At 46.8% G+C, this 20,229-nt stretch overlaps 1 protein-coding gene across 3 annotated transcripts; it reads right to left on the minus strand.

Annotated features, from left to right (window-relative positions):
• Nucleotides 1–8,565: 8,565 nt before the first annotated feature.
• MRPS25 (mitochondrial ribosomal protein S25) lies at nt 8,566–19,397 on the minus strand. Of its 3 annotated transcripts, XM_074033098.1 has the most exons (5): nt 18,839–19,397; nt 18,555–18,669; nt 15,667–15,773; nt 9,732–9,819; nt 8,566–8,990 (listed from the first exon to the last, which is right to left on the minus strand). In XM_074033098.1, exons 3-5 carry the CDS (start codon nt 15,713–15,715, stop codon nt 8,798–8,800), a joined length of 330 nt encoding a protein of 109 aa, XP_073889199.1. In that variant the 5' UTR covers nt 15,716–15,773; nt 18,555–18,669; nt 18,839–19,397; the 3' UTR covers nt 8,566–8,797. The 3 variants fall into 3 exon arrangements, with proteins under 3 accessions (XP_073889199.1, XP_005571752.1, XP_073889200.1); XM_005571695.4 differs by lacking the exon at nt 18,555–18,669 and having other exon boundaries at nt 19,145–19,397; XM_074033099.1 differs by lacking the exon at nt 18,555–18,669.
• Nucleotides 19,398–20,229: the final 832 nt, after the last annotated feature.

Below are 20,229 nucleotides of genomic sequence, written 5' to 3' on the forward strand. Positions count from 1 at the left end.
GTGACCAAAAAGCGCAACGTGGGCATTTTGAGCCCTTGACAGTACTTCCAATACAATTGGGGGTGCTTGCGTGTTTGTCCAGATGGAGAGTGTGGCCTTGGAGTGTGAGGGTTACCTTCCCAGGGCTTTCCACTCCAAATGCCCCCTTGAAAAGGACTTGTGTTTCTGCAGCTCCATCAGAACTGTGGGGCTGGCCAGAGTGGTCAGGGCCTGGTAAAGCTGGATGGAAGGTTTCAGGACAGTTTCTTCCTGTTGACCTTAAATACCAGAGATTTTAAAAATGTGTGTAGACTTGGCATCTCTGCTGGCAAGTCTGTTAATGTTCCCAGCACTCTGTGCACTTTGGTTCCCCCAGGTGTGTGCCTGCCGACTACCCTGGAGCATTTTAAATGCAGACTGCTTGCTCCTTAAAAACAACCCTTAATTTCCACGGTGATAGTCTTTCTCCTCATAAATTATAGCAACCAGAGTTTATAGCAAGAACAGAATACGTGCTTAAAAGGCAGTTATGTCTAACTGCAAACACCCATAAATTCCCATGGATGTGAATGTATAGCAAGCTTTTCCTGTTTGAGAAAAGTGGCATGTGGAAGACCAGGTCAATTGCCTTGTCTTTTCTTTTTAAATAGTCCAGATTAAGAAAATACACCCTGTTGGGTTAAATTTGCCCCTCTTGATTTGTTAATCAGATGATATCCAAAAAGATCCCTGGACACTCCCCTGCCTCACAGGGGCTCTGATCTGACTGAGGCTGGTGCCACACATGTGCTCCACAGGGGTGCAGTCTAGCCAGCTACAGATGCCCCTGTGGAGCTACACTGGACAGAATGGAAGCTGCCGTAGGCTCAAGGCAGAACAGGATGCTTGATCCTGAAGGGTTAGCAGCACTTTATGCAAGTCATTGTTAGTAGGGTAAGTGAGAACAGTGTCTCCAACTTCTAAATTCTTATTTGGATTTAATTATATCATTTTATAATTCTTGCCGTGGCAACAAATTTTGGGGAGTAGTGGGGGTGGCCATTATAAAATGATGGGAAGGATTTAATTTTGCCAGCTTAAAGTAATTTTTTACTTTTCTAACCCTGATGTTTTCAGTTTCAAAATTAAGACAAAAAACCAGCTGAGACAATGGAATTAGGGCAGGTTTGTTTCATTTCTTGTTTGTGAAGGATTTTAGTAGCAGGCATTCTGAAGCTCAGCCATGCCTCTAACACAGATTGTTGCCTGCCTTCCGTCATTTTGATTCTTGAGAGTGACCATGAGGGCCATGTTGCAGTTCCCTGAGAATACAAGCATAATAGCTTTCAGATCCCAGTTCTTGGTGTTGGTGAAAAGGTCTCCACCAGCTCCTCCTCTCATTCCCAGGTCATTCAGTGGCAGCCAGTAGGCCTCTTAGACTCACGTTGGATGAGGAAGTGTTGGGCTCTGGTGAAACAGCCTTGCAGAAAACATGATTTTGCTTGGAAAGGTGCTGATTCTAACCTGGGCCTGCTCTTTCAGTCCCTTTGCTGGTGATGGCTGATTCCAGGGACTGTTTTGGCTTTGAACACCTCTTGGTTGGTTTCTGAGATCCTCTTGGCTTTACTTTGAAGTGGCCTTTTCTTTAAGGATCATGTCCGCATAACCTGAATTCTTGTTGCTTGAACTCATTTCAAGCCTTTGACTGCAGGTCCATTTCATCTCCCATCAGGTTGGTTAAGGAAAGTCAGCCCAAAGTCAAGAATTACTTAAAGAGATGCAAACCAAATATTTGGGCTCCAGCTTTCACAGGGCTTATAGCCCTTGTTAGCAGTTTGTGAAACTTTGGGTTTCATGAAGTGAGACCTGTCCTCTGGCTGCTGAACTCCACGGAGCCATGTCATGCTCCCTCTTCTACTGGCCTGGCCGCTCCTCCCTCAGTGAGGAGAGGTAGCTGGCTCAGAGAGGTGGGACAGACACATGCTGTCACCTCTTAGTTAAGTGGACTCTTTTCCAGAAGTATCTCATATAGGCCGGGCGCGGTGGCTCAAGCCTGTAATCCCAGCACTTTGGGAGGCCAAGGCGGGCGGATCACAAGGTCAGGAGATCGAGACCACAGTGAAACCCCGTCTCTACTAAAAATACAAAAAAGTAGCCGGGCACGGTGGTGGGCGCCTGTAGTCCTAGCTACTCAGGAGGCTGAGGCAGGAGAATGGCGTGAACCCAGGAGGCGGAGCTTGCAGTGAGCCGAGATCGCGCCACTGCACTCCAGCCTGGGCAACAGCGTGAGACTCCGTCTCAAAAAAAAAAAAAAAAAAAAAAAAAAAAAAAAAAGAAGTATCTCATATAATGTTAAGACAGATAGATGTTGAAAATGGTGGAGATCATTACACATTAGCGTAAAACAGGACAGGAAGAGATTTTTTGAAAGACCAAATTAGTTGAGCAAGTAATACTTTTCAAGTTACTCCTGGAAGGTGTTTTTAAGGAAGTATGTTACCTACCATACTCTCCTAATTTGACATTTCTATGTGTGTCCTGAGGGGTTACATTATTTATTGTCTAATCCTTGCCATAAGGCTGTGGTTTGAGGTTCTTTTGCTGTTCTGGGCTTTATATTTAATTTCAGGTATAGTCACTTCTAAGATGTGTAATTGCCCTCAAGAGGGACTGATTTTTAGCTTGTCATTGTCAGTATTGAATGTGGACTCTTCTGAGGCAGTTAGGACACCAGCCATGGTGGTAACAGTGGATGCGTTTGGCTCCCTAATCTCAAGGCAATATCCACGCTACACACGTATTTAGCTGTCTTGTTTGGGGGATAGTTACGGCAAGGAACAAAAAGTTCTAAGGACTCTAGCTATTTCTAGTGCTTTTACTTTCATAGTCCTTTGAGGATATTTCCTGCAGAGCACTCTTGCTCACAGCCCGCCCTCTGCAGGGCTTCCAGCCCCTGGCCACAATCAGTAGTTCATGCCATGTCTGTACATCCATGTTCTGGAACCTGATCTCATTGGAGTCCGGAAGTTTGTTGCCCACTTTCTAGTGTAAATGACTTTACGTGCAATGGGGTCATTGGTAACATTTTAACTCTTCTCTTAGTCCAGGTCATGGAAAGTCTCATCATCTGATAGCCACTTTTCTCCCAGGGAGGGCAGTGCCCACTAGGCCCTGGGAATGCCTGAGCCAGCAGAGCAGACACCCCACGTGCTTCCTTTATCCAGCTTCCATTCTCTCGGTTATGTGGCTCTTTGAAAATGTCTTAACTTTGATGTAAATTTTTAAAGCCAGCCTCTCATCAAGACAGGGTTGGTTTGGGTCTTTTGTACGCAGGGTTTGGACCTTCTCATTGTGTGCCTCCCACCAGCGTGCACTTCGCATGTCCGGCCCTGGGTCCCTTCAGCAGCGTCGTGCGTGTACAGGTTTTTAGGCTGTAAGACTCAATGAATGTACATGTGTTTATATCCTCTATGTACAGTGTATATAGTGTGTGTATGTGTACATAGATGTATATTATGTATACAGACATGTATCCAGACTTTCCTTATGTTCTAAAGAGAGTTTTTGATAAAGTTGCTAATGTAAACTAATGTGGGTGTTGCAAGGTCCCTCAGCAGGGAAGATTTGCTGGTGATTTTCTTCACTTCATTTTCCTTTGAGTGAGCCTGCCTGGGAAGGGCCATGAAGTCAGAATCTCCACTCTGCAAAAGGAAGAATTCCAGGCAGAAGAGGTTCTGACAGGGTGACATTTCCCTGTATTCTCCAGGTTCAGACAAGAGCCAGGAAGCTGGAAGACAGTTTATCTTAATATCCAAAACTACGTGGGAATTTTTAACCTTTTCGTGCACCTGTTCATGGCACTACCTGGAAGGGACTTGGCAGTTGGGTTGAGCCGTCAGCCTTCCCAGCTATTCCGCTCTGTTGAGTAGCCCAGAGACAGGCGTCACGGTCAGAGATTCAGAACGGTCTGTGTCAGTGAGGCCTGACTCCCAAAGATGGTAATAATTTCCCAGGCTTGCTCTGTGCTCAGTCAGCAAGATTTGGGGCACTGTCCTGTGACTGAACAAATAGTAATTTCCATCTCTCTGTCCCCAGTTAAAAGTAAACAACCTACCAAGTATTATTCTTTAAAACTAAGCATGGATGTTGATGGCTAACTTTTGCGGCATATAAGCTACAAATAGCAAGTTACTTCTCTTAACAGTAAGCATGTGAATGAAATCCACAGACTTTAACTCGTTTCTATAAATTATGATTTTAAATTTTCAGATAAGAATTGCATTTTATTATGGATGTATGTGCCCTTAAAAGCTACAGATACCAAATTTTCCTTGTCCAGGTCTATTCGGATGAATTTTCCCCCTTAATCTGGCCTTAAACTGAAACTCAGCCCTCGAGAGCCAGGGCCTGGCCCAGCAGTAGTTGCTCATAGAACTGGGAAGCAGGGGCCTGCTGGAAAGAATCACTGGATCACTGCAAAAACTCACATAATCCACAGGTTACTCTTTTTCTTTTTAAAATAAGTTATCAAAATGTTTTAAAAACACTTTATGAGACCATAGTACTCAGTGCCTTTTGTGAGATGGTGGGTCATTTAGCTTTCAGCTTCCCTGTTTTTGATGTAGAGAAAGCTTCTATTTCACTGGCCTCATCCCACAAGATTGTGCGACCTTTCCCTGTTACAGCCTGTCGTGACAATCACGCTATTGAAAGTGGCTTTCTAGTTAAAATGCAATTGGAAACTTGACAGTCTCTAAATGAATTAAAATAAAAAGTTTCCTTTGGGGCTATTTATCTTAACAGCAGTCTAAAAACAAAGTGTGAGCTTAAGAAAAGTATCTTTGGGGGGAGAAAAATGTCAGATTTTTTAATGCCCAGCTATAAATAATTTTGGCGTCTTGATATTTATACATGCAAAATAGAAAAAAATGTTCAACATTTATTGATTGATAGACTGTTAAAATTTAATGTTTGGAATAACATTTGGAAGTAGTAGACTTTGCATTAAAAAATGGCTTTTCTTTAGGAAAGTATAATCAGTTATTTTAACGACCATAGCATTCATGGACTCAAATGCTGCTGCCACACACAACTCAAGTGCTGGAATATTTTTCTACAGTCTCTCTGTTCTACGGATTGTCTTATAAACCAGTGTTCAACTAGTTTTATAACTGAAAAGCTGCACATTTTTCACAGTACAAGCTGTAGTTTTTACCTGTAGTTTGGACTTCTCTGTTAGAATGCAACTGTATTACCAGCCCTTTTAAAGGCATCTTATCTATCAAAGGAAAATTTGGGTGTTAGATTTTCTTGGGACCGTTTCTGTAACCTTTGCCCTTCACAATATAGAAAATATTGGTTTTGCCATTACATTTTAATGCCAGGTTTAAAACCTGTTGAAAGCTGTAGCTTTATACAGCTTTCTTCTCCCTGTGAAATCACTTTGTTTATGTGATGGCATTTAAAAAATAGCATGTTCTTTTTAAACTGAATTTTATATCTAATCAATGTCTTCAGTCTTGAAGAAGAATTTGCATTGTTGTGTTTGTATATAGAGTATTGCAGTGCATGAATTAGCTTTATGCATTTTATTAAATGCTATTTCAATGTGGCATTATTGTTGTGGCTTAATACTACTACCTAAATGAGGTTTATACTATTAAAAGTGAATTAAAGACTAACATGCATCCTGCTCCTCATTTTTCTTCATGATAGTAGTGACGCCCGGCCCCCAGACAGCGCGGCACTCTCCTTTGTGGAGATGAAGCATCCTGGTGGTCCGGTCCCTACAGCTCTCCGGCTCCAACCTTAGCCTTGGCAGGCCAAGGGGGATTGGGCCCTCTGTGGTCCACGTGACTTGTTAATACCTTTAGTGGGAAACCCTGGCAGAACAGTCTTTACATCCACCCAGCAGGGCAGCTCCTTGGTGTAGGGGTAGGGAAGTCACACAGATGTTTCTGGAGCAGAGCACCGTTAGGCTGCTGGACCACCAGATGCCATTACAGACAGGCCTTAAACTGACAAGCTTGTTCTTTAAGGATACGTGCTATCAAGAGTAAAAATAAGCTCCAGAAGTTTCAAAAGTTAGAACATACTCATTATGTCATCTGACCTCTCATGTTCCAGGTGAAAATTCTGAGGTCCAAAGTCTGATGCACAGCAGAACTCACTGGCAGCCAGATAGGGCCTCACTCTGTCACCCAGGCTGGAGTGCAGTGGTACAGTCATGGCTTACTGCAGCCTCAACCTCCTGGACTCAGGCGATCCTCCTGCCTCAGCCTCCTGAGTAACTGGGACCACAGCAGATACAGGTTTAGATGGTGCTGCCAGGTAGTGCCTCAAAGAGAATAAAAGTGGTCACTTCAGAAAAATAAGGCTGTGAACACTGCTTGTGCAAATAAAATTAAGAACATGTATAAATTATAAAATCTTCATATTTTCTCTAATTTTCTCCCATTTCTGTATATTTTAAACCCATCTTTCATCACTACTAAACAAAATAGGGAAAGACAAAGGTTTAAAGAGAAACTATCCAGGATCAAGTAGCCTACAGGGGACAAAAAAAGAAAATAATGTTACTTCCACAAATTATCTGCTGCCTGTGAAGCTGGCCACACAAGCAGTAACTGCACCACAGGAATGCTGCTGTCTCCACACATGTCCCTTCTGGGTCTGGGTTGTCCACCTTACTGCCCATCACTCCTGTGTCAAGCCTGAACTCAAACCCTAGTTTTCTGTCCCATTAGGGACCAGACATTTATTCTGTCTAGAGAAGGGTCACCACTCCTTTGGTTCAGGACATTCCTGCTGGTGAGTAGCCTCTTTGGGCCCTAGAGGAAAGGAATACTCTCATAAGGCTTTCTGTGTCACTAGCTATGGTGACCTAAACTGCAGATGAAAGCCAAAAGGAACTAGGTGCTTTCTAAAGAGCCCTTGCAGCCAAGTAGAATGCCCCGGCAGCTAGTGGCAAGGTCAAGACTTCAGTCAGTTGGGTGGGGAACTGAAACCAGCAGACATGGGAGGGCTCTGAGTGGAGGAGAGCTTTTTCCACCCAGCCAAAATGCTGATGGCAGAGATTGCAATTAAACACTCCCTTTGTAAGTCTGTGGTCACTCAAGGAACACCTGTCCATTATACATCAGTCTCTGCCCACCTTCCCCTCCCACCCCTGACAAGCCATCACCCCGAACACAGGTCTGGTACAGAATCAAACTTGAGCATCAAATGTAAAAGACCCAAATCTGCTCAATTTAATGTGATAATCTCCAACAGTTAATGAAACACATTGTAGTATGACATCATTTCACCAGGCGGCTAGTTCATGTGGCAGAAAAGGTAGCCTTTTCCCCATTTTACAGACAAAACCAGTTACAGACCCAGAAAGCTTTAAGACTTGGCCAAGGCCCTAGTAGGTAGAGGAGTGAAAACTTTGGTTCTGCTCTTCCAAGCACCACCGTCCTTTTTTAATTCTTTTAACCACTGCCGCCTTGTATCAGATACAAGTCAAGTCTCCTTGGTTGAGTTTCTAGGGGGCCATGGTCCAACTGGTCCTTCACTTTATCATTAAACCTATTTAAAAAATTGTTTTTCTTGAGACAGTCTTGCTCTGTGGCCCAGGCTGGAGTGCAGTAGCACATGATCATGATTCACTGAAGCCTTGACCTTCCAAGCTCAAGAGATCCTCCCACCGCAGCTTTCCAAATAGCTGGAACTACAGACGCGTAACACCGCACCCAGCTAATTTTTGTATTTTTTGTAGAGACAAGGTCTTGCCATGTTGCCTAGGCTGGTCTCGAACTCCTGGGCTCAACTGATCTACCCACATCAGCCTCCCAAAGTGCTGGGATTACAGGCATGAGCCACCACACCCAGCCTTGCTAAACCTATTCTTAAGGTGACCCTAGAGGGCTCTGCTGTCTTCTGGAGGCTGAAACCTCCACTTTAGCATAACTACAATGACAGTAACATCAGTGTCCTATGAGGAAAGAACAAGGAAGGTGCTCAGTAATGCAGCACTCCCGCCTCCAGAGCTTGGTAAGCAGGGCCTGAGGGAGCCAGCAGAGCCAGGTGACCAGCTATAGACACCATCCCCCTAGCAGGCCCCGATGTGGCCACCAGGTGGTGTCTCCTCCTTTCCTCCAAGGCCTACAAACCTCCCTGCTAATGCACACAGTGGCTGGGCCACAGGCTGGCAGTCAGCAGGTACTGGTCAGCAGGTACGTGCCTGGGTGAGGCTGGCCTGTCAGCCACTGGGGCTCTTCCATCTCTGGCCCATGGCTAGGCTCCCCAGCAGGCAAGGGTCATCAATTATACTTACAAAAGTGAGCGGTGCACAAAGGGTTGCCTTTGGATTTCTGAAAAATACCCAAGGAACTGAATGGAGGGGTGTCCACACTGCCAGCCACAGACAGTGCTAGCCAGACTCAACCACAGCAACCCTGATGTTCTCCAGAGTAGGGCCCAGAGGAAGATTCAAAGCCAGTGGAGACCAGTAAAGCGTCACAGGACCAAAACAGGTGTCAACAGGCTGTGGCCTTAACCTCCCAGGCTCAAAGCCTTTCTACTACACAGGCCTTCCTCTTGACTAGGACCAGATACACACCAAGCTGCTGTTAGGAAGCGTTTTATTGACCAGTGGAGCAGGGATATTCATTTAGAGCTCAGCTTCAGACCCTCCTCTCCCATGTCCTTTTACACAGGTGTGTCAAGTCCTTTTAATGCAAAAGGATTTCCAGAGTCTCCAGGGACAGAACCAGGGGCTTCCCTGGGCCAGAGTAATCCCATTCCAATATTCCCACTGGTCAGACACCATTACCCCAGCCCACAGTGACCATGGGCCTTAGTCCTGGGCACTGGCTTTCAGAATGGCTTTGTACTTCCCCCTCATCTCCTTGGGTAATGGCACCACGCTGGGGCAGGGCACCTGCCCTTCCACTTCACAGATGCACTCCCGCAGGCAGTACTTTCGAGGGCCGAAGTTGGCTGGGTGAGAGAGCTCCTTTTTCTTCTCCTCCTCTTCCCTGAGGGTTTCCCTGCCAAAGTGCACAGATGGCAACCAAGCATTGGCGACTGAGTGGCAGGCACAGGGCAGTTTCTCAGCTGAGACAGCCCCACCATCCACCAGGGACACCTGGATCTCCTGCCTTCTAACCTGATCCTCACTGCCAAAGCCTATCCCTCTCTCCCTGCTGGCCCCTGAGGACAGGACTGCAGGAAGGCCTGCTGTTGTCCCCTCAGACCACAGGAGCAAGCCTACGCAGTGTGGTCAGCCTATCTGCTGCCACAGGTGGGGCCCACAGCGCTGACAATCAATCATAGGATAAAGGAGCCTGAAAAGACCTCTGTGTGGTTTCTCAAAGACAGACTTCGTCGGCTTCCCTCCCTTTCTGTCTCCTCTCATTCATGGAAAGAAAGACCTGTCACCAGGAGCTCTGGGGCTAGATATCTACTAGCTCCAAGCTGAGATTCCCAGGAGAGAAGGGTTAGCTGCACAGGGCCACAAGTCAGCTGCATTTCAGCTTCCCGTCCCCTGCAAAAGGGAGAGAGGTACTTCTCAACACTGTACAGCCAAGGGAGATAAAGCTTACAGAGGTTTCGTGATCTGGTGAACAGCAACATCAGAAAGAACTGATTCTACAGCCCCAGCTCTTGTAGTGTCTGGAGTTCACTGTCAGAGAATCTTACCTCTCAACACCCTTCCCACACACCCCTTTCTTCCTCAAATTCTCTGGGCTGAGAAGTTTGCTCCTTCCAGGTCAAACCAAACAACTCACTCATTCTTCCCCAAGATTTTTCTGATGTGCTCCATGATCTCCTTATTGCTCTTGGTCTCCACATCCACCAGGACCTGCTCCCCAGAATCTGGAAACGGAAAGCACAGGGCAGAAGAGAAACAGAACTCACAGCACACTCAGCCTCAGAAAGTTGTAATTTGGGACTTGATTTTAGTGGCAGAAACAGTTTAATAATAAAATAGATATATTTGTTTACATAATACATAATACTACCCTTCCTTTTTCCATTTTTCTTTAGACCCGAGCAAGCATAAGCTTTAGATATGTAAAAAAGCATGCTATTTTAATAGAAAGACATTCCATGTTTATGGATAGAAAGACCCAATATTCTTAAGACGGCAATTCTCCCCAAACTGATGTACATAGATTCAATCAATCCCTATCAAAATCCCAAGAGGTGTTTTTGTAGAAACTTAGAAGGTAAGCCTAAAATTCATATGGAAATGCAAAGGACCCAAAAGAGCCAAAACAATTCTGAAAAACGAGAAAATGGGAGAACGTTTACTTTCCAATTTCAAATTTACAATAAATTGAAATTACTATAATCGAGACAGCGTGGTACTAATATAAGAATATGGCTGGGCGCTGTGGTTCAAGCCTATAATTCCAGCACTTTGGAAGGCTGGGGCGGGCGGATCATGAGGTCAGGAGTTCAAGACCAGCCTGACCAACGTAGTGAAACCCTGTCTCTACTAAAAACACAAAAAAAAATAGCGGGAGGCAGGAGAATTGCTTGAACCCAGGAGGTGGAGGTTGCACTGGGCGGAGATCACACCACTGCACTCCAGCCTGGGTGACAGTGCGAGACTCTGTCTCGAAAAAAAAAAAAAGAATAGACATACGCTGTAATGGAACAAAACTGAGTCCAGAAATAAACCCTTATTTATAAGGTCAAATGATTTTCAGCAAAGATACCAAGATAATTCAATGAAGAAAGATAATCTCTTCAACAAATGGCACTGGGACAACTGGCTATCTATATGCTAATAAGTGAATTTAGACTTTTACCCACAACATTAAAATTTTAAAAAGTAAAACTCCAGGAGGCTGAGGCAGGAGAATCGCTTGAACCCTGGAGGCAGAGGTTGCAGTGAGCTGAGATCGTGCCACTGCACTCCAGCCTGGGCAACAGAGCCAGACTCCACCTCAGAAAAAAAAATTAAAACTCAAAATGGATTCGGGACCTAAATGTAAGTGCTCAAACGTTTATAAAACTTCTAGAAGAGAACACAGGAGAAAATTGTCATGACCTTACCTAGGCAAATATATTTTGGAGATGACATTAAAAAACATAATCCATAAAAGAAAAAAAAAAACTCTATAAATTGAAAAATCAAAATTAAAAACTTTTACAGTTCAGAAGACACCATAACCCACAGTCTGGGAGAAAATATGTGTATATCTGATAAAGGACTTATATCCAGAATATATTAAAAAAAAATCTTACAACTCAGACAATCCAACTAATAAAATGGGCGAAATATCTTAATGTATTAGTTCATTCTCTCACATTGCTATAAAGAAATGCCTGAGATTGAGCAGTTTATAGAGAAAAGAGGCTTCATTGGTTCATGGTTCTGCAGGATGTACAGGAAGCACAGCAGCTTCTGCTTCTGGGGAGGCCTCAGGAAGCTTCCAATCATGGCAGAAGGCAAAGGGGGAGCAAGAGTCTCACATGGTGGGAGCAGGAGCAAGAGAGAGAAGGGGGAGGTGCCACACACTTTTAAACAGCCAGATCTCAAGAGAACTCACTATCACAACCACAGTACTAAAGGGGATGGTGCTAAACCATTCATGAGACACCACCCCCATGGTGACCGGACCAGGCCCATCACACCCCACCTCAATATTGGGAATTATAACTGAACATGAGATTTGGGTGGGGACACAGATCCAAACCACATCGCTGAATAAACATGTAACTAAACATTTTTAAAGGGCTAACAATAAGCACACGAAATGATGAGATCTCAGTTAGTCACTAGGAAAATGCAAATTAAAACCACAACAAGATATGCAAATAGCTAAAATTGTAAAAGCACAGACAATACCAAGTGCTACTGAGGATGCAGAGTAACTGGAACTCTCATACGTTGCGAGTAGAAATGCAAAATATTACTGCACTTTAGCCAGTGAGTTAAGACAAAACAAAAAAGATTGGAAAAGAAGTATAACTGTCTTTATTTGCAGATGACATTATTACAGTGCATGTAGAAAATCCTAAGGAATCTAGAAAATAAAAACTACTGGAAAAAAGTGAATTTAGGATAGAACACACCTGCACTCAACCTCGGCAACAGTAAGACTCCGTCTTTAAAAAAAATTTTTTTTAATGATAAACTGAATTCATCAAAATTAAAATTTCTGCTCTTCAAAAGACACCACTAAGAAAATGAAAAGCAGGCCACAAACAGAGAAAACAGTCATGAGACATTATCTCCGACAAAGGAAATGCACCCCAGAACACATAACTTGATAAGAAAGTGGCCCCCCGCCGTTTTTTTTTTTTTTTTTTTTTGAGACGGAGTCTCGCTCTGTCACCCAGGCTGGAGTGCAGTGGCTGGATCTCAGCTCACTGCAAGCTCCGCCTCCCGGCTTTACGCCATTCTCCTGCCTCAGCCTCCCGAGTAGCTGGGACTACAGGCGCCCGCCACCTCGCCCGGCTAGTTTTTTGTATTTTTTAGTAGAGACGGGCTTTCACCGCCAGGATGGTCTCGATCTCCTGACCTCATGATCCGCCCACCTCGGCCTCCCAAAGTGCTGGGATTACAGGCTTGAGCCACCGCGCCCGGCCCCGTTTTTTTTTTTTTTAATGGAAAAAAGATTCAAACAGACTCTTTACAAAATAAATATCTGAATGGTCAATAAGCGCAGGAAAAGAAACTTGGGGGAAATGCAAATTAAAACTCCAATGAGATATACACCCAACGGAATGGCTAAACTTGAAAAGACAATTTGATGGGCAGAATAATGGTCCCCAGAGATGTCCACATCCTAACCCCCAGAACCTTACACAGCAAAAGGGACTCTGCAGATGTGATTCAAGTTAAGGGCCTTGAGTTGGGGAGAGGATCCTGGATCATCCAACGGGCCCAGGTTAACCCCATGTGTCCTTACAACTGCAGCACCTGACCTGTGGTCAGAGGGAGGTGGAAGGATGGAGGGACGGCTGCATATGCAAGGTTGCTGGCTTTGAAGATGGTAGAATGAGGCCACAAGCCAAAGAATGTGGACAGGCACTGGAGTCTAAGAAACGCAAGGACGTGGGTTCACCTCAAGCCTCCAGAAAGGAAGGCTCTGCTGACACTGATTCCAGCCCATGCTGGACTTCTAACCCACAGATCTGCAAGATCATACATTTGTGTGAAGCCACCAAGTTGGTGGTTAATTGTTACAGTAGCCCTGGGACATTAATACAACAATACTAGCGTGAGCGAGGATGTGCAGCTGCTGGAACTCCACCCTGTGACTGGAGTGCAACACGGCACAATTGCTTTGGAAAGGCAGTGCCTGAGAACCTTCAATACACAGCTGCTCTGTGACCCGGCAGTTGCACTCAGGTATATCCCCAGGAGGCCTGAATGCCTCTGTCCAGAGACCTGCGCAGCCTACACGCACCTTTACTGTAGCTTTCTTCTTGGCAGCCAGGAGGCCGCCGCTCAAACCTCCCTTCAAGCAAGGACCTCCCAGGAGGAGCCGCTGAGCTGAGAGCCCTGTGGAGTACTGCTGGGATCTGCGCAGCACTTGGGCAGCCCGTACTCTTCCTGGCCAGGGCCTAGGGTCTGGCCTTCAGTACCCAACACAAGGCTAGAATGTCCCACTGCGCTGGCCAACACTCCCACAGCTGCGTCCTCATCTGTGGTTCTGGCGACCTTCCCTGCCTGGCCTCCTCACTCTCCCGGTTTCTTTCAAGGTCTTCTCTCTCATAAATGTCATACTTCTAACTCTCTCGGCATCTTACAAAAACCTAAAGAGTCATCAACAGGCGAGTGGACACGCTGTGGTACATTCACAGAATGGAATACCACCCAGCCAGAAACAGGAAAAACCACGAAACATGTAACCTGGGTGAATCTCAAAACATGAGTAAAAGACACCAGGCACAAGGGAACACATACTGTGAGATTCTAGTTACATGATATTCTAAAACAAAATGCATCTATAGTGACAGAAGGGATAACGGGTTGCCTCTGGTGGAAGGGAAATTAACTAGAAAGTGGCACTAAGGAACTTCCTGCAGTCCTGGGGCATTCTGCATCTTGGGGCACGTACATAAGTGTACAGGTATATAACAATGGCCAGTACCCATCCAGGTGCACGTGCTACTTAGGTGTGCCACTACCAGCACACTGAGGTAAATTACACCTCAATAAAGTTGGTTTTAAAAACATAAGCAAAGCTCACATGCACAAACTGCCACAGGGCCACCCTTCTAACCTTGCCTGTTTGTCCTGTTTCTCACAGCACTAATCTTTTTTCTTTTTTTTTTTTTTTTAAGACAAGGTCTCACTCTGTTGCCCAGGCTGGCATGCAGTGGTGCAATCTTGGCTCACTGCAACCTCTGCCTCCCAGGCTCAAGCAATCCTCCTGCCTCAGCCCCCCCAGGTAGCTGGGACCACAGGCATATGCCACCACACCAGCTAAATATTTTTTTGTAGAGATGGGGTTTCACCATGTGGCCCATATTGGTCTTGAACTCCTGAGCTCGAGATCCACCTGCTTCAGCCTCCCAAAGTGCTGGGATTGCAGGGGTGAGCCACTGCACCGCCAGGTCCACAGCACTAATTTTTTTTTTTTTTGAGACGGAGTCTCGCTCTACCGCCCAGGCTGGAGTGCAGTGGGGCACGATCTCAGCTCACTGTAAGCTCCGCCTCCCAGGTTCAAGCCATTCTCCTGCCTCAGCCTCCCGAGCAGCTGGGACTACAGGCACCTGCCACCACACCTGGCTAATTGTTTTTTTTTAGTAGAGACAGGGTTTCACCGTGTTAGCCAGGATGGTCTCGATCTCCTGACCTCGTGATCCACCCTCCTCAAGCCTCCCAAAGTGATGGGATTACAGGTGTGAGCCACCACGCCTGGCCCTAATCTTTTGTTAAAATTACTTGTTCATTCTCTGTCTCCCTCTGCTGGATATAATCCCAGCCTCCGGACCAGCACCTGGTCCTAGGGAACATGTGTTACATATTTGTTGAATGAATGAAAAAACATGGTCATTTTGTTTCCTGAAGCATTTCCCAACCTACACTTCATTTGATTCTCACAGCCATGTATGGCAGACATTTTGCCTTCAGCTGACAGATTTTAAAATGGGTCTATTACTTGCTCAGGATCAAAGTGTCTGAGAGCTGGGCCAGAACAGCTGCCCTCCTGGTTTTCCAGCATGGAGCCAAACTTAATGGAATAAACATCACTTAGTGCCTGATCCAAACATGAACAGCATCGTGTAAGTGCACACAGTCCTGAGAGGACACACACAGCACTAAGACAGAGGGCTTCTGGGGGCATATGGGAGGTCACTCTCGGATGCAGGGAAGGCTTCCTAGAAGTGGTGCCCATACTGAGCCCTGAAGGAATTTTTTTTTTTTTCAGTTAAATAAGCAAACGCAGGTAGAAAGGGGATTTCAGGCCAGAAACAAGCTTGGGCAAAGGCATCACAGTCTGGTGTGACAAGGAACTTTGGAACAATTACCCCCATGGTGTGAGGCAGAGGATAAGAGATGAGGCTGGAGAGGGAAAGGAGTCCAGATCTCAGTGGCTGCTGAGTGCCTAGGTATGGGGAAGCCAAAGGTGCCACGAGGCACAGACACAGCATGACAGCGCGCGCTGCAGCTCGTCCTGACACTCCCGCAGGAAGGATGCAGTCTCTCCAGGAATGTCTGGACGGCCCCTGGACCATGGCGAGGGCCCCACTCACCTAAGTAGAATCGCAGGAAGGGTGACGGCGTCATGTTCTTAAACATCATGATCTGCACCCAAGGGTTTTTGTATTGAATCTGAGGTATGTTGAAAAACACAAATTTCCTGCAAAAGGGAAGAAATGAAACCTATGAAACAGTTTTTAGCCTAAAATTTTATGCATGGGTATTTTTCTAGGGAGAAAGTCCAGTGTTTTCATCAGATTCTCAGAGGACCCAAAAAGGCTGTGAAAAACAACTCGCAGGGATCCTCTTAGAAGATTCCCTGAATGGCATGGGGACCCCTGGGCAGGCATTTGAGGGGAAAGAAATCTGTATCCCAACCTGCACCGCAAGCTAACTTAACACCAATGCCAAAGCACCACTGAAAATGAAACCAGGAAAGGTACTACGTCGTGATTTGTGTGGTGAAGACAAGGTATAAACATGAGTGGCAGTTCATGGAGCTGTAGTATACTTACAGGTGTGCACCGTATCTAGGTTATACCACAATTTTTAAATAATGAGACCAATGTATTTACACATGGGGGAACAGTTTTACAATTCAGGAGTGGAGGAACACCTTTAAACTTAGAAGATTTAAACACAGATTTATACTCCAGAGAAAACAAAAGGCCTTGCGAAAAAAAAAAAAGCATAATCATAGTATTCTATTTGGCTCAACTGTGTATAGCATTTACAAAGTAATATTAATCTGAATGCTGAATATCATCCTATACAAAATTTGGAATAATGATACTGGGAGGAGTGGGTGGAAGAGTATGGAGGTTTTGGGGGTGAGAAGTAGCAATGGTGGTGAGAGACGTTCCATAGTGACAAGTCCACAGATAAGGCCTAAAGCAAAAAATCAACAAGTAGCTCTCAGCCAGGTGCAGTGGCTCACACCTGTAATCCCAGCACTTTGGGAAGCCCAGGCAGGAAGACTGCTTGAGCTCAGGAGTTTGATACCAGCCTGGGCAACATAGGGAGACCCTGTCTCTATAAAAAAAATAATAAAAAATTAGCTGGGCATAGTGGTACATGCCGGTGGTCCCAACTACTTGGGAGGCTGATGAAGGAGGATCGCTTAAGCCTAGAAGTTTGAGGTTGCAGTGAGCCAGTGAGCTGTGATTGCACCACATTCCAGCCTAGGCGACAGAGCAAGGTCCTATCTCAAACAAACAAACAAAAAAGTGGCTCTCTGAGGATGTTATTAACTATATGGGTATAAGACTCAAATTAAATAGTCAAGCCTTGAAAACTGCTGCCTCTAGTGGAGGAATGGAGGCCTTGGAGACCCCCACAGCACACAGGCCTGGGAGCTCAAAGGCTGAATTTACCTTCCGGGGCGTAGGAAGCCTCTGATCAGTTCCCACCCCACTGCAGAGTATCCCAGCGTCACAGAACTTTTTACAAATACACCAGGACACAGCCAGGTGAGACAGTCCCATACTTTAAACTACTAGGACAGAAATGCAACAGAGATCTTAAAATGGTTCTTGCTGAAACACAGGAGGAAAGTAAATAGTGGCAGGAACCTTAAGTTGGGCACCTGCTGTATATGCCAGACACTTTGCTAGGCACCTGACTCTCCAACCCCAGAAGGTGGGATTTTACAATTAGTAAGGAAACTGAGGTCAGAAGTTAAGTAAACTGACCCAGGTCTAACTGGGCTGTTAGTGTGGCCTTCCATCACACTGTTCTGTCACCATCAAATTCACCCTGAGGCTTGGGGCCACTTCTTAAGGGTAGAACACCTGGCAGGGGTGAGTAGGGACTTGGCCCTCAGATACTAAATAAGGCACCTGCCCACTCCCCCCAGCAGGTACCCAAAGACTGGCCGTACCGGTCGCAGGCACCTGGGATGCAGGTAGGTCCCAGTGGGGCAGCTGAAATGCTGAGGGCACATGAACAAACAAGGGCTGGGGATTGGGGGAGGAGTGCGGCTAGCCAGAGCAAGGCAGACAGACTCCAACCCATGGGCACAAGATCACAGAGGGCACAGGTGGCACAGGCCAGTCCCTACCACCAGGAACAAAGAAACAGCAAATGGTTCTTTATATCCCATTTACCTAGAGAATATTAAAATATTTGAGAATGTAAGAGGCTCACAGGCTTATTTTGATTGGCTGACCATTTAAAAGCCAGAGATTTACATAAAAATCTGGATTTCAGCTTCTTGACAAATCAGAAATTCTCCACGGAGCCCACAGTGCCAAACAGTGAAGGGCCCTCCGGATAGGGCAAGTGCTCTCCAGCTCGCTGTGGGCCGCATCGAGACCCCCACCCCTTCCCATTATCTGCCTGGCAGTTGCCCTGGGACAGAGGTGTGCACAGTCGTGCAGTAGGTTATGAAGGAGTGTCTGGGTGCCCATTCACCCTAAGACCAAGACCAAGTCTTCCAGGAAGCCATCAAGCCAGCTGATTCCAGGCAAGCAGGTCCAAGTTCTCAGATTCACCTGCGCAGAGCAAATGGCTAGGAAGTGGCTTCCGGCTCTCCTGAAGGGCCATGCAGTGAAGGTCCGTCACCAAGGGGACCATGCCCCACAGGGAGTGCTCCACGCCTCATTTTGATCCAACATACACCCAGTCCCAAAGTTTCTGCGGGCTAAGGCCGTCTCCTCCATCACTGCTGAACTCCCAGCACACAGCACACAGCCTAGCACTCAGAGGGTACTCAATAAATGTAGACTTCATACCTGCAGAGCCTAAGGCACGCGGCCTCAGGGTCAATCCAAACCTTTCACTTGCCAACTGCCATTCAATAAGTCCCTGCTCTGTTCCAAGCTGAAAGACATCCTAGGCGTCCCCTATAGTTCCCTCTAGTCGGGGTAGGGCCTGCTGCTGCACAGCTGACATAATTAATTACTTCCAAACCTTGAGTCCCGAAGGAAGCGCTTTCACTTACTCCTGGCCACACAGCCCGGCTCACTGCTCACTGGCTGCCATGGTGTCTCGGGGAGCCGCAAGTTATTTAACCTCTCTGTGCACTTCCCCAGCCTTAGAGTGGTAAGCTGGGGTTTCTGTAGGCATCAGAAGAGAGAAAGCGCGAGAAGCATTCAGAACTGTGCGAGACATGATCAGTGTTCGCAGCTGTTATTTCTCTCATTTTATTCTCAGATTCGTCCTGGGGCAGGGGTGTCATTCCCGTCACCCCGAAAGGATCTGCGGCTGCCCCTCCCCAGCGCTTGCCTTGCTGGCCACAGGGGCCAAGGGAACCGGTGGCCTCCCTCGGGTCAGCCTCGCCCACCGCGCCGGAGGAAGGAGATCTAGGAGGGGGGTTCTTGTCCTCCGCCCCGCAAACCTCGTCACGACTGCAGCCGGCCTGGCGGGGGCCCCGCCGTCCGCCTCAGTCTCGACCTCTGTAAAATGGGGGTAACAGCGCCGACCTGGGGGGCCCGCCCCGGGGCTGAGCGGGCGCCCAGCGCGACTAGGGACCTCACGTTACCAGCAGGCTGGCACGAGTAGCAGGTTACGGCGGCCGGGGCTGCGACTGACCTGGCGCCCTCGCCCAGCTCCCCGTGCGTGTTGTAATTCACTGTCATGACCTTCACGGACTCCTTGAACACCACGTTTCCCTGGCTCAGATATTGCAGGGTGCGGCGGATGGGGAAGCGGCCTTTCATGGGCATGGCGGCGACGGTGGCGGGGCCGACCCCACTGCGCGCGCCGAACAGCGACGAAAAGGACTAGCTAGCACCCGGCGCGGATCTCACGCCGCTTCTCCCCAGAGCCAGGTTCCACCTCCCGCGCAGACGCACAGGAGACGCATCCCGGAGGGCAGTGCACGCCGCGGAGCACCCTGGGACTCGTAGGCGGCCTTCGACCTGGCGCGGCGAGACCCGGCGTGTGCATCTTCGCTTTAGGACTCCTTCCGCTTGGAAGATTTAGGTTTTCGCGTCCTGTAAGTTAGTAATTTCCCCATCCACTAACGGGAAAATATTTTTACATAGGCTAAATGTCAGACATTGCAATAAGAAATAATCAGGAAAACTGAGTTTGGATATCAAATCAGCTGATAACATTCTATTGAACCTAAAGTCCATTTTTCTCCCTGAACATCTCCAGCTTTAACATGAAGAGTTCAAACTGCACTTTCTGACATTGACTTAAACTTCTTAGCAAAAGAAAAAAAAAATGGTTTGGGATCAATTGCTTCCTAAGTTCAGCCACTTAACAACTCAGGACCTCAATTTTCTTACAAACAAACTATGGGTGACATGCATTTCTAGGGCCAGGCGCGGTGGCTCCTGCCTGTAAACCCAGCCTTTGGGGAGGCCGAGGCGGGAAGAGTGCTTGAGGTCAGGAATTCGAGACTAGCCTGCCCAATACGGCGAAACCCCATGTCTACCGAAAATACAAAAAAAAGCCGGGTATAGTGGCAGCGCCTGTGGTCCCAGCTACTCAGAAGGCTGAGGTGGGAGGATCGCTTGAACCCGGGAAGCGGGGATTGCAGTGAACCAAGATCGCGCCACTGCACTCTAGCCTGGGTGACAGAGCAAGACTCCGTCTCAAAAAAAAAAAAAAAAAAAAGGTGCATTTCTGAAGTACTCTTGATCTGAAAGTTATTTCTCCTTCTCTTT

This window comes from Macaca fascicularis, chromosome 2, assembly GCF_037993035.2.
Source record: "Macaca fascicularis isolate 582-1 chromosome 2, T2T-MFA8v1.1".
Lineage (NCBI taxonomy): Eukaryota > Metazoa > Chordata > Mammalia > Primates > Cercopithecidae > Macaca > Macaca fascicularis.